Here is a 13,013-nt window from a genome sequence, read left to right on the forward strand (position 1 = left end):
GACTATGTTATAACACTGACCACAAGGAAACTGGCTCGTTACGAAAGGTGTCCCCATATGCCCCATCACAGCAAACGGAAAACTGTCAAGGCCTATTCACTGGGCTCAATCCCCAGAACTTCAGTGCAGCTCACTTCCCCATGAAAGTCGTCCATTTCATGGGCCTTAGTTCAACTTCCATTCCCGTGTTCTTCGCTAGTAGCTCACTTACTCTGGGTGAAGCTGTTGTAAGGGTCGCTCTCTTAATCCAGGGTAGTTTTAGAGTAACTGCCCCCTCCCCTTCCACCTCTTCTTCAGCAAGTGGCCCCCAGGTGTCTTATGCTCTTGACGTTTGTCCTGTGCAAGACCCGCTGTAGCCTCACCGGTCTGCCCGTGGCGTCCCTCCTCGGCTTCTCCGCCTTTTCCCGTTCGCCTTTCTCTCGGCAGCCGAGCCAACATCCGGGACTCTCCCGCTTGGTAAGTGCCCGGAACTACTTTCACATACAACGACGCACGAGAATATTTACCACTCTGCCGCCACAGAAACTAGCGCGGTCCTTACGATAACCCATTTCAACTGTATTTACCCACAATATGTAAGGCAGTACTCATATATGTGGGTCTGTCTGAAAAGCTTAGGAAAACACAAGTTGTTAACAAAATATGTGGCCTATAATTCAAATAGGCTTCTTAAAGCTATAGAAAATAGAACAGCTGGAGTACAAACAAGAACACAGAAAATGGAATGCACATTGCTATTTCATTATTTTACGAATTAGACCACAGTTGGGATGGTGCTTGGATATTAAGGATTTTTGTTTTGTTTTGTTTTGTTTTGTTTTGTTTTTTGTTTCTTTGTTTTTACCTATGAAGCGGCGTAATTTAAAGATCCCAAACGAAAAATCACTATAATATTGCTAGAATGTTCTAGGATTTATGGTAGGCCTATGTCTGCGGTACTTAATAGTGAATTTATGGTGACCTTGTCATAATTTCTGTTTTGGTTTTTTGTTATTTTTACCTCCTATAGTAGCTATAACTGGCAATTTTCTAGGCTATCATTTTGACTCATAGTAGCTGTATGATGTTTAAATATTGCTGTAATATTTCTATAGAACCCGTGTCAATGTAGGCTATTAAAAAAATATATCGTTATTTCTGTAAGGGATTTGGTTTACCTTGACCAGCTCATTGTCCCATGCATAGGCCTACCTGGTGATGACAAAATGTTAACGATTACATTTCTAAAAAAAATTAATAATAATAAATAAAGGGTTTTTTTTTATAAGATCATTTTATGATTTTACCATTTACTGGGAGTCCTTTCAGTCCACTCAGAAAGCACTAGCTTCAGTGTAAGCCTATACTGAAGATGGGCTATTGGAAGCAGAGAATGTCAGCATGAGAATTTCTAGTGGGAAACGATGTTTCTTAAAACAATTTACTACGAAAAATCACATACAGCTCTTTACAATGTCTTAATAGTTTTACAAGAGTTAACTATAAACAAAATTAACTTTAATACGATCTGATAACTTTTTTTTTTTTTGCCCCAAACATTGACTTGTACCATTGTTAAGTTTATTGTAGCATTGCTAACAAATGCAAACAACTTCTGTTTCCAACAGCTCAATAACTATAGGCTACCGGCGTGAAGTGCTTTTTGAACTGACTGAGGACTAACAGTAAGTTAGACTGGCTTATCAAAAAGCTGAACCAGCCATTTATTTAACTAAGTAGTGGTTTAGAGAGATTATTTCTTTTTTTTTAAACAATATATAAACCAAGTAAACAGCCGCATACCTTAGGCTATTAAAAAGCCAGACCATTATCAGATTAATCGATGCAATCGAACCATAAGTGTATCATAATGAGCGGCCTCCTCATAAGAAGTGTGCTCGTCTGTTCAGTAGAGCAACAGCGCCTCTTGTGGGCTGATCACAAGGACTGTTGTTGGACAGATTGCTTCAAGTTGGCAACTTCCTCAAATGTATGGCAACAAATCAATAAATAATCATTTTCTGGGTAAATTCATCTTGCACTAACAACAAACATGATTGCACCAGCTCTTGTCCTGGGTTGAAACACTGAGTCAGAGTTTTTAAAGGGCATTGCTAACACTGATTACCTGAGGAGCTATAAGCTGAAAGGGGGGGGGGGGGGGGGGGGTTATAGTCAGTCTGAAGGTCATTACTATTAGTATTTCCACTGAAGGCTATTCAATATTCAATAGGCTATTCAAACATGGTGCACATGCCTCACCTCTCCCCACCAGCTTACATTGTCCCACAGAGAGTGGGCCTAATCAAGGCCACATGCATGTTTTCTTCCTCCCAATAAAATCAAATGACACTTTCCTCATCCTCTTATCCAGTCTGTGCAGAAAAAATTGAGAAACAATTATTGGTAATTTTTACACCATTAACTGTAAGGTTACTTTTGGTCTGACTATGAGCCATATTTTTAAATGCCAAAGTAGGCTATCAATAAAGTGATTCACAAAATGCCTCTTCACTTTCAGCAGCCTAAAGCAGATTCACCTGGAAGAGCGAGCAAAGAGAGTTGTGTTGACTTATTGATAATATAGGGCAACTTGTGGATGAAAGTGTTAATGAATACCAACACCAGCTATTTTGTATAAACCAAGTGACATGATCTAAGAAATACTAAAACTGGTTAAGTGCATTCTTATCTTGTATGGGAACATACTTTTTCTTAGTCTAAATGGAAACTATCTCACTAAACAAAGAAACTACTTTGGTAGGGTCCTATTTGATATTTCAAAGTTGTTCAATTTCATATTGAATATTTTTTACATTTTAAGTTTTTAAACTGCAGATTTTCAAAAATGTCTCCCGGGGTGCAACAGGCATAGCAATACAGGTTTTTGTGTGTCTGTTTGTCACTTGTCATTGCCTGTTATTTTATGCCTGCCTGTAAATCAATTGCTCTTTGGGATTAAGTAAAGGACGGCACTGTCCCCTGATCCCCCTAGCATTTCTGGGGAATTGCCCTTTTATGCCATTTGTGCTTTACTTAACAGTTCAGAGTGAGAAATAAAAGACAGAAAATATGTGATAGAGGGGATGTAACAAGCAACAAAGGTTCCAGTCTCATGTCTCATAGCGTCTCACAATGTCACCTCTGTGATCTGGGAGAGGTTGAAAATGAAATGCACTTTTTGTTCTATACTGTCCGTTATATCATAATCTTAGATATAGGCTTTTCCGTAAAATATCTGCAGAATGTCCTGATTTGTTTTCTATGTCTGATGAATGTAGACTTCAGTACCTGTTTACAGATAAAGTGTTTCACCTAGCTCAGTTTGTGTTAAATGCCTACCAACAGCGTAGGGGGCGCTTTATGTTTGATGTGTTAGAGGCACAGTCTGTGCCTCAGATGTGCCTAAGTTATGTTTTATAGCTGTAATGTCTAAGGAGCAGGACTGTGCTCATATTTGGTTTGGCATTGTTTGACATGTATGGAGGTGTATTGTATTTGTTCTTTCGCGCTCACTATGTTATTGCTCTTTTTGTTATGTTTGTAGTGTCTTGTAAGCCCATGCGGGCTGGGCACCTTTTGGTGCATGACACTTTGAAAAATAAATTACTTACTTACTTACTTACACAAGAAAATGAGAACACAATTCTGGGAGAAAAGACGAAATCCCCATCGACGATTTAATCCTTAGAAATGTTTTCACTATGTATTAGTCATTGGTAGTACCATTTACGGCCATTGGGGGCGCTCACGGTCTCACTGGAGGCTCTGCTGTGTTTTTTTTTAACCAAGACCAAAGAAGAAATCGTTCAGGAAGTGCAGAAGTTGTCAAGCAGTCTGAAAACAAACAATCTCCTATCCTCAGAATCAAGAGTAAGAAGAAGTAAGTAGCAGTTTTTATCAAAATTGTAATGATAAAATAGCAAATATCGCTGCTGTCTCATTCAAGTTCAGTGCAATACGTGGCAAATTATTGACAAATCACAGGTACGTGTTCTGATTTTGAAAATAATTGCACATGACTCTCACCTGCTATAGACTGTAAGGTCAGCAAGCCTCAACTTGAAGCTGTCCTCGATAAACTTACTAGAGGTTTCTGTATTGTATCTGCTGAAGGGAATTTTTGTATAGCTAGTCAACAGGCTTTTATTAAATAAAATTACAAGGCCAAAGACTCAGAAACTATTAAGGTTTATGTATACTAACATACAGTACGATATATTAACATATTGTGAGGTTATATAAATTAGACTAAAATACCGTGGCTTTCCTCATTGTCTAAACATGGGTATAATATTCACTGACTGTTAAAGGTCCAGCACAATGATAATTGCATTTCTCAATTTCATGATATAGATAATTTCAGCATTGTGAAAAGTTGACTAGTGCCCTTTAAAAAAAACTTTCCCTCTGGTTTTCAACAGAATCAAACAGATTTGTACCATCTAAAAAAATGATGCTCATTGTGTTAGAAATCAACATCAAACTTTCCCTGAGTTTAAATCATTGCACTGGATCTTTAATGCCCGTTCCTCACTTTGAGTTGTTGTTGTCAAGTTGTTGATACTATCAAATTACCTCTATATAATATCAAATTAACTTTCTCTCACCAGCTATGGCAGAGCCCAGGGCAGCTACCATTGATGGGAAGCTAGCTGAAGAGTTTGCTGTTCCCTCCCATGTTGACGAGGTTAAAGAGCAGATGGCTGCTTTTGCTGGGCGTCACGGGGCAAAGGGTCGCAGGGTGGTTCTCATCACATCAGGAGGCACCAAAGTTCCCCTGGAGTCCCGCACTGTCCGCTTCCTTGATAACTTCAGCAGTGGCAGGCGAGGTGCCTCCTCAGCAGAGTATTTCCTAGACTCCGGCTACGCTGTCATCTTCCTGCACAGACATCGCTCCCTGTACCCTTACACACGCCTGTACTCCAACATAAACCTGCTGGACACGCTTCAGTTAAAAAGTGGAGAAGGAGCATCCAACAACTCTGGTGAGGTGGTGGTTAACCAGCAGGCGCTTCCTAACATCGCCAAAGTCCTGAAGCGCTACCAGGAAGTGAAAGACGCCGGGCTTCTTCTGCCCATCGAGTTCAACACTCTTTCAGAATACCTGCACCTCCTCAAAGCAGCAGCACAGGCCCTCAGCACAATAGGTACAGGCTGGCACCACCTTACAGGCTGAAGTAGTGCGGACGCTTATCTAGCATACTGCTCATAACATGTCCTCACGTTTACTTTACACTTAGGGTCCAAGGCCATGTTTTACTTGGCGGCAGCTGTGTCCGATTTCTATATCCCAGCATCTGAGATGCCTGAACACAAAATCCAGTCTTCCAATGGACCTCTTCAAGTGAGTAAAATAATTAAATTCCAGGACAGTACATACTGTACATGCATGTTTTTTTTTTTTTTGTTTTTTTTTTTTTAAATCTGTGACAAATGCTTGTTCTCCCATTCAGATCAGCATGAAAATGGTGCCCAAGATGCTGTCCCCACTGGTGAAGGACTGGGCACCACAGGCATTTGTTATCTCCTTCAAGCTGGAGACGGACCCGTCCATCCTGCTGGACAAGGCTCGGCGGGCTCTGGACACCTACAGGCACCAAGCAGTGGTAGCCAATATACTGGACACCAGGCGGGGTTACGTGGTGGTGGTTACTCCTGAAACTCAGGCCGAGCTGATCCTCACAGATGAGGATGTGAAGAATGAGGTGGAAATAGAGGAGAAGATCATCAGTAACCTGAAAGCAGCGCACAGCCAGTTCCTAACTCAACATGACTGACTCTCAGGATCCACTGATGTCCAAGTTGATGTCCAGGCTACCAGTTATAACAGTTGTCTCTGCTCTGTGCTCTTACATCAACCCTGGGTTATGGTAATGGCTTATATTCATACTTGTATAGTCATACCTGTTCTGCTGTCCTCTGATTTATATTGAATATGTTTTAGCTTTGCCTAAGCTTAGGAACTACTGTAACTATAAACACATAATGCCTTCCTTTCTCCTTTTTAAATGCTTGACAAAAGGGCCTCTTGAAGGTATTTGTGCTGTTTTTCTAGAGGGAAATCAATATGCTCTTAATAGAAGTGTTTGAAATGTTTATTCACATTACATAATTGCATTCAATACAACACAAGTGAGCAGTTCAATGTCATTTGTACAACAGATGATGGACAGCTAAATGGTAAAATTATATGCTTTACTACAATAGTCACCCATCACACAATAAAATCACATGAGTACAGTCCATTGGGATTGTCTTACTCCCATGGCTACGCTTGGCAGCGTATTTTGTATTCCATCTCACACCTGTGTTTGTGTTGGTTACTTAAGTTTGATACTCTTCTTGACTCCAGCACGGATACCAGACAACTCTCCGCTGTATCTCGTCTCCTCCCGACGAACCTCGCGGACCTGGTAAATACGGACAATGATCTTTTTAACGTCCAGTTGAAATGTGTTTGATACATTAAAAATGTGAATTCTTGATTTAAACTGGTGAACCCTCAAAAATAGCCTCAGGAAGCCTTATGATGCACTTGAACATAATGAAATTGTTGTGATGTGGGTTACAAACCTGGCCCTTTCTGCGGATCTTAGCCCTTCTGAACTTCTCTCGGTGTTTGACTCTGGGATTACGGTCGATTTTCTTCCTCTTTGGTGTGAGTCCTTTGTTTTTGGCCATCTGTGGAATTGGTACAAGCACATGATCAGACTAATGGTTCAAAAATGGGATTTGACAAAGTCTGACATGGAATGCATGAAATAATGATATGAGGGACGTAACTGAATGTACTGAAAGAATTTTCTGATGTAATGCTTTGAGCAGAACATTTATACACTGTGCCAGAACAAATTCAATAAATTCTATAATGAACGACTGCTCCCATACCATTTGTAGATTTTTACTGTCCCATAGCACACGATGACATATCAAGGCAGGGTTCCCACACCTTAAACATCAAATTCAAGGACTTTCCAGGCCCAATTCCCTCAAATTCAAGGATCCAACACGGCATAGTTTGAGACACGGATCAAGGTTAATTACCGTTACGACACTGAAAATTTTTATAATGAGAACTAGCAGGCTTTACAGAAGCTCACAGACGACAATTAAAGTGAGAGAGGCTTAAATGTGTGAACACTTCTCAACTGTGCTGTGTTACAGTGATGGCAGACTATGTGGTCTCTTGCCTTCTCTAACACTGCACAGCAAAACAATATATTGTGTAAGTTCAGCGATAGAGACAGAGACTTATTTAAGAGTTGAGCCACGAGTCCTGGAATTTACATTTTCCAGGCATAGCTGAAGGTTCGTTTAACGTTAGCTTTCTCGCTTGCTTGCCGCTGTTTAACCTGCATCATTCGACTTCAATCACTCATGCACGCACGTGACCGTCGCACTTTCTCGAGGCAGGTGGTGCGTGAAACAAGGACGCACAGACGGTGGGAGACACACATGCAGACAGCGGAACGTAGCCTATTTACTAACGTTAAGTAAAAAAAAAAAATACCAAAAGAACTTCAATTTCTATTCTTGCACAAAATATATAAATTCAAGCACTTTCAATGACCCATGTCTATTTATGTCTATTTTCAAAAACTTTCAAGGCCTTGATTTCCCCCCCCCTCAAATTCACAAACTTTCAAGGATTTCAAGGACCCGTGGGGACCTTGTCATGGACATATCCTAACATATCTGCAGGGATTTAATATGGTTGTTGATCAACACCAAAGACCCAACAGTTACTTCACCAGGCACTGAGACTTAGGGTTTTAAAAATTCCCTTTCCGACCCGTACAGTTTTAGGGGGGAAAACACTCCCTGCTTATGTTGTCGCAATTCCTTGGTTGCCGATAGAGGTTGATAAAAGTCATAAATTACTTAATCCCCCTTTAATGCATATTATTTCATTGTATAGGTCAGTGATTCTCAACCTTTTTCATATCAAGGACCCCTAATTTAGTACATATTAGGGCCATAGACCCCCATTTGGTGAGATTTTGTCTCGAACCCAAATCTGAGAATATTTTTAGTGTTCGATGTGATTTTGTCCAGAATTCCATGAATATCTGTATTGTAGGTAGAGCGATAACAGTGAAACTATGATCAAAATAGTCATTCTTCTACATTCTCTAATTGTGTTAACTTCTTGTAAATGAAATAATGAAGTTTAACAATAGATACATTTGCTTGGGGACCCCCTGGAGCCCCCTCAAGGACCCCTGGTAGTCCCTGGACCCCATGTTGAGAACCACTGATATAGGTGATTGCAACCCAGTACCTGGTAGGTGATGCCTCTCTTAGCATCTGGATCCATCTCTTCCTCCTCATCTCCGCTTTCCTCCAATCTGAAACAAATTGAGAAGGTATTAGATCCCCAATTGATTCTGTCCCAACTGCCGTTCGTGGACTGATACAAATCATACTCACGCTTCATCCTGTGGGTCGTTGCTTGTGCTCTTCCTCTTCAGTTTCAGCTTCTCCTCGACTCCTCTGTAGAAGCGCAGTGCAGCCTCCTCATCCAGGTCAGAGTCTGAGTCCTCGGCAGCCTCAGGCACTGCCTCTCCAGACTCCTGGAAACAACAATGGGAGCGCAGAATGGCAGAAACATTGTTATTCATGAAAATTAAATAGCTACATTAAGTTCCTTGAAGCTCCATGTTTATCCTCCATTAAAGATTCAAAATTATCATGTCCATCAGGTCTGTGAATGAAGGCACACTTGAAGGAGCATATCTCACCTTGTCCTTCTTAGCCTGCTTGCCTCCCACTGGCCTCCTGGTGGCCTTTTCTTTCTGCTCTCCGGCCAGTAGCTTGCGAAGTTGTGGTGCAAGCCGGGCATCTACTGCACTGAGTTCATTGATGAGCTGCGGGAGGAGGGCATTCAAGACTCAGTCACACATATTTTATGATCCCCATGGGGAAATTCTCTTTTCGTTTTCCCTCCAGAGGTGTAGAGCAGAGCGGAGGGTTGGCTACAGGACAGTTCCCCTGGAGCTGGCAGGCTTGTCTCACTGCTCATTAGGCCAACCTGCTGCCCAAATAGTTAATACTGCCACCGTGAAACAGCAAGAGTGTCAAAGAACAGTCACACAGTAACGACTGACGGCCTACTGTCCAAAATAAAAGACTATTGACTGATAGACATACAGGGTGAAGACACATTTGCCGGTTCATATTGACAGCAGGTGTCAATATGAATGGACTTACATTTCTGTAGGTGAGCAGTCTTTCTATCACAGGATGGTTGTGAGCAGGGATTCGTTTTGCTTTCAGCACCAAGTAGAAACTGATGTTTGTGCAGTAACTGTGGCAGGAAACAATGATTAGCAAATGCTCAATGAAAGACAGCAATATTAAGTTACAATTTAATTAAAACTTACTTGAGATAAAGTTGCTGTTTCGTCTTGAGGTATTCAGCACCCTTTGGAAAACAGGAGAAAAATTATAAATGAGAAGATTTTATATAAATCCTCTAATCTCAGTGCCTGATCGCACAGCCACGGTGCTACAAATGGAGTTAAACTGGACTCACTTTTCCTGGCGGGATCCGTCCATCCTTGACCATCTCTACGAGGGGCTGCAGCTCATCCTTCAGTTCTGCAAGCTGCACACCAGAAACAGCAATAATTCACATGCTGAAGTCATTACATGTTGTTCTACAATAGGTAAGCAGTGTGTGTGTGTGTGTGTGTGTGTGTGTGTGTGTGTGTGTGTGTGTGTGTGTGTGTGTGTGTGTGTGTGTGTTTTACCTTTGCTTTGAAATCCTGGATGAGTTCAAGCAGCTCTGGTGATTCCTTCTTCAGAAGTTTCATCTTTTCCTTCTGGGACATCTGCTTCAGGTCTTTCACAATCCTCTCCTCCTTTTCTACACTCTTCTCTTCATCCTTCTTCTCCACAGCAAATTCCTACATTTAGGTAGACATATACAAGAATAAGATATAAGGAAAACTATTACTACTACCAATAGTAATGATTTATCATCACAAATGGAATTAAATTGATATGTATGGGAAAGAGATTCATGAAGTGAATACCTGAAAAAAGTTTAGATCATAATCCTCCTCACTCAGATTCGCAGCCAAGCGTTTTTGAATATTCTTAGCCTCTTCTTCCTCCTCTTGGTCCTCTGCTTCCAACGCTTCTTGTGTTTTCCCTTCTGCAATAACAAAATTACAAGTTGCATCAAGCCTGCATTAGCCACACAGGCAAAAAAATGAACATAAATTGCCTCAATAATATGAGTGAGGATGAAAGATGCTTACTGGCAGCCACATAATCAGAGTCATAGAACATCTTCTTCTTGTTGCCCCATGCCATATCATTAGGGAGATCTAGGGAAGACAACACAGTTATAGTTAATCAGGATAGTCTGACAAAGGTGTAAACCGAGGATTAAATGGCAACTGAGTCTTCTTTTTACCGTCATCTTTCTTGCCCTCTAAATCACTCTCCATGTCGGTCCCCTCTTCTTCTTCCTCATACTCTTCTTCCTCCTCTGACTCAGAATCATCCAAGGCCATAACTTCCTCCTGTAAAATTCAGTTGAACTTGAATTAGCTTGAACTGAATTATCAAAAGACGGTGCAAACATATTGGCAAGAACAAACAAACGGGTCCAAAAAGTCTGTCACCTCATCATCCTCATCCTCCTGGTCACTGTCCATTTGAACACCGCTGGCGAGAAGTTTCTATGGCAAAGAGATGATGGTAAAATAGTAAGAGTCCATGAAAATAAGACAGACACTTACCAAAAAAATTACCCATGATGGAAACTTACTGCAATCTTTTCATCATGAAACTCGTCAATTTTGTCCTTTGTGTACTGTGAAGATTTCTGGTGAGAAGAAAAGAGACAACAGATATGTTCATGTCTGACTGTCAGCTGAGTCGATGCTGACACAGCAACAAACACAAGTACAGTTAAGAGTGCAGCAAAGTAGAGCTGGAGTGTTGACAGCCTATTGGTTGAGAATGACGCATTTTTATTTACACTTACTGATTTTACAGAGGGAACAGTGAATGTTTTAACCCTTAAGTTAAATATTGCACAATACAAATGATGCATTTCAGTGAGAAGAAAAAGTAAACATAATAGAAAAATACATGACACAGCGGTGAAAAATCAAAGAGCACCAAATGTTATTTTAAAAACGTGCACAGTATCTATTGCTATTAATACCTTTAAGTTTTCAGTGAGGAACAATTAATACAATCTCACATTTTTCTGCAATTGATACAGCGTGAAAACAGATTTCTCCTGCTCTCTGTATGTTGTACCTCAGTTATTAGCTGTTCTTGGGCTGGCAGTTAACATATCCTAGTAATGAGATGAGGCACTCAATTCAATCACATTTAAATTTGACACAATGTTCTCTCCCTTCCAGAAGAATGATCAAGTAGGGCTGCAACTACCGATTGTTTTCATTAATCAAACAATCTATCTTCGATTAATCATTTAGTCTATAACATAAAACAAATAATAATGACAAATGCCCATCAGAAGTTACCACAGCTCAAAGTGATACTTAAAATTGCTTACTTAGTCCGACCAGCAGCCCAAAAAAAGCCCCAAATTATTCATTTTATGATCATATGAAATGAAGAAAAACATCCAAATCTTAACATTTTTGAAGCTGCAACCAGCAAATGTTTGGTATTTGTACTTGATAAATGAATAAAACGATTAACCGATTATCAAGATTATAATCGACTTATTTTCTGTCTATGGACTAATTGATTAATGTGTCAACACTAGTATCAATGCTGTAACGATCCCGTCTTTCAGTGAGGTGCATTCATTTATATAATTTATAGTGCTGCACGCAGAAACCCCCACCTGTGACAGAGCTAGTGTCGCGTGCTGTGTCCTCTTACCTTGTCAGGGACAGGCATGTCCTTGTAGGCTTCGGGGTCGTCATCATCATACTGCTTGGCCGTTTTTGGCCTCTGCAGTTTCTTTGCTCTGAGCAATGAAGAGCGGAGGCAGAAGTGAGTTAATCTCTTCTTTCAGTGAATGTTTTTAGCTTTGCACTTCAGCGCCTCACAAGCCAGCTGCACTTGAACCGTAAAGTGTTGCATATTCTACTCGCTGCTTTATTAGAGCTCAATTATTACCCTTATTAGGGTTCAAATACAGCTAATCATAACACAACGCACTGATTGTTAACACCTTCATGGAGACAAAATGTTGTCAGTGCAGTAAAGTCACCACCATAAACGACATTTGACTCGTTTTATCAAAGAGGGATTTCAAGTAAGCCAACGCCTGTCTAGTGAGTTATATTTCTTCTGGCATAAAATATTAGCTACCTAAAAGTTTGCAAACTAGTTACGAGGCTAGTTAACTTCATAACATCCATGTTAACCATGCAAGCGTACTGATTTTACTGTAACTCACCTTTGAGCTCGAACCATGATGGAAAAGCTGAATGAACCCGGTTGCTAGACGTTAACTACGCCGTTACATCGGTAAAATAACCGCACGTTTCAACGCTAGTGTTTATATTTGATGATTAAATGAAACGAAAACTCTTCTAACAATCACATACAGTTGAACACATTTCCGATGTTTCCATGTGCTTCCTTGATTTCTTCTTCTACGTCTGGTTTCCACTTGGTTGCTTGCTGTGATCGCCATCTAGCGGTCAAACAATAGTTGACAGTCTAAGCGGGGACTCGTTAGTTCGTTCGTTCGTTAGTCACACTGTAACGTTGACTTTGTGCCGCTAGGGAGCGGCATTGACAATGAATGGGGTCTCAGCGGTAAAGCAATACAGTTAAAGTTATCATAGGTAACATAATAGTCTACACACATGTCACTTGGAGACATCAGACTGGGTTGATGTGTTGAAGTGAGAGTCAGTGGAAACCTCTAACCACAAGACACTGTAGTTATTGTACAGTTGTTGGACTGTTGTACTGTTACTGCACTACCACTGTGCTATCAGCGTTGACTACTTTTATCATATTACCACTTACCTACTGTGCAATACCATATATCACACATTTAGCATTTATATTATTCATAA

The 13,013-nt window shown here is 40.6% G+C and overlaps 3 protein-coding genes across 6 annotated transcripts in view; 1 reads left to right on the forward strand and 2 right to left on the reverse strand.

Moving 5' to 3' along the window:
* The window catches only part of foxj3 (forkhead box J3), a 68,403-nt gene extending 68,038 nt beyond the window's left edge, over positions 1-365 (reverse strand). The window contains exon 1 of the mRNA XM_071530334.1: positions 212-365. The gene's annotated coding sequence lies outside the window, so the exon portion shown is untranslated. The remainder of the gene's footprint in view (positions 1-211) is intronic.
* A 3,419-nt stretch (positions 366-3,784) lies between these two features.
* Positions 3,785-5,917, forward strand: ppcs (phosphopantothenoylcysteine synthetase). Of its 3 annotated transcripts, none has more exons than XM_071530337.1 (4): positions 3,785-3,862; positions 4,593-5,129; positions 5,223-5,326; positions 5,436-5,917. In XM_071530337.1, the coding sequence occupies exons 2-4, from the start codon at positions 4,595-4,597 to the stop codon at positions 5,757-5,759; spliced, it is 963 nt and encodes a 320-aa protein (XP_071386438.1). In that variant the 5' UTR covers positions 3,785-3,862; positions 4,593-4,594; the 3' UTR covers positions 5,760-5,917. The 3 variants fall into 3 exon arrangements, with proteins under 3 accessions (XP_071386438.1, XP_071386440.1, XP_071386439.1); XM_071530339.1 differs by having other exon boundaries at positions 3,830-3,852; XM_071530338.1 differs by lacking the exon at positions 3,785-3,862 and adding an exon at positions 3,884-3,966.
* Positions 5,918-6,059: 142 nt separating this feature from the next.
* utp3 (UTP3 small subunit processome component) lies at positions 6,060-12,572 on the reverse strand. 2 transcript variants are annotated; one of them, XM_071530336.1, is made up of 16 exons: positions 12,383-12,572; positions 11,860-11,947; positions 10,763-10,819; positions 10,617-10,673; positions 10,406-10,514; positions 10,248-10,316; positions 10,020-10,141; positions 9,735-9,890; positions 9,518-9,589; positions 9,366-9,406; positions 9,193-9,289; positions 8,724-8,849; positions 8,413-8,555; positions 8,264-8,318; positions 6,556-6,663; positions 6,060-6,392 (listed from the first exon to the last, which is right to left on the reverse strand). In XM_071530336.1, exons 1-16 carry the CDS (start codon positions 12,397-12,399, stop codon positions 6,303-6,305), a joined length of 1,407 nt encoding a protein of 468 aa, XP_071386437.1. In that variant the 5' UTR covers positions 12,400-12,572; the 3' UTR covers positions 6,060-6,302. The 2 variants fall into 2 exon arrangements, with proteins under 2 accessions (XP_071386437.1, XP_071386436.1); XM_071530335.1 differs by having other exon boundaries at positions 8,264-8,330.
* Positions 12,573-13,013: the final 441 nt, after the last annotated feature.

The sequence above is a fragment of the Centroberyx affinis genome, unplaced genomic scaffold (assembly GCF_046629955.1).
Source record: "Centroberyx affinis isolate AG114_WGS23_722 - 3 ecotype Tasmania unplaced genomic scaffold, CSIRO-AGI_Caff_v1 ptg001915l_1, whole genome shotgun sequence".
Lineage (NCBI taxonomy): Eukaryota > Metazoa > Chordata > Actinopteri > Beryciformes > Berycidae > Centroberyx > Centroberyx affinis.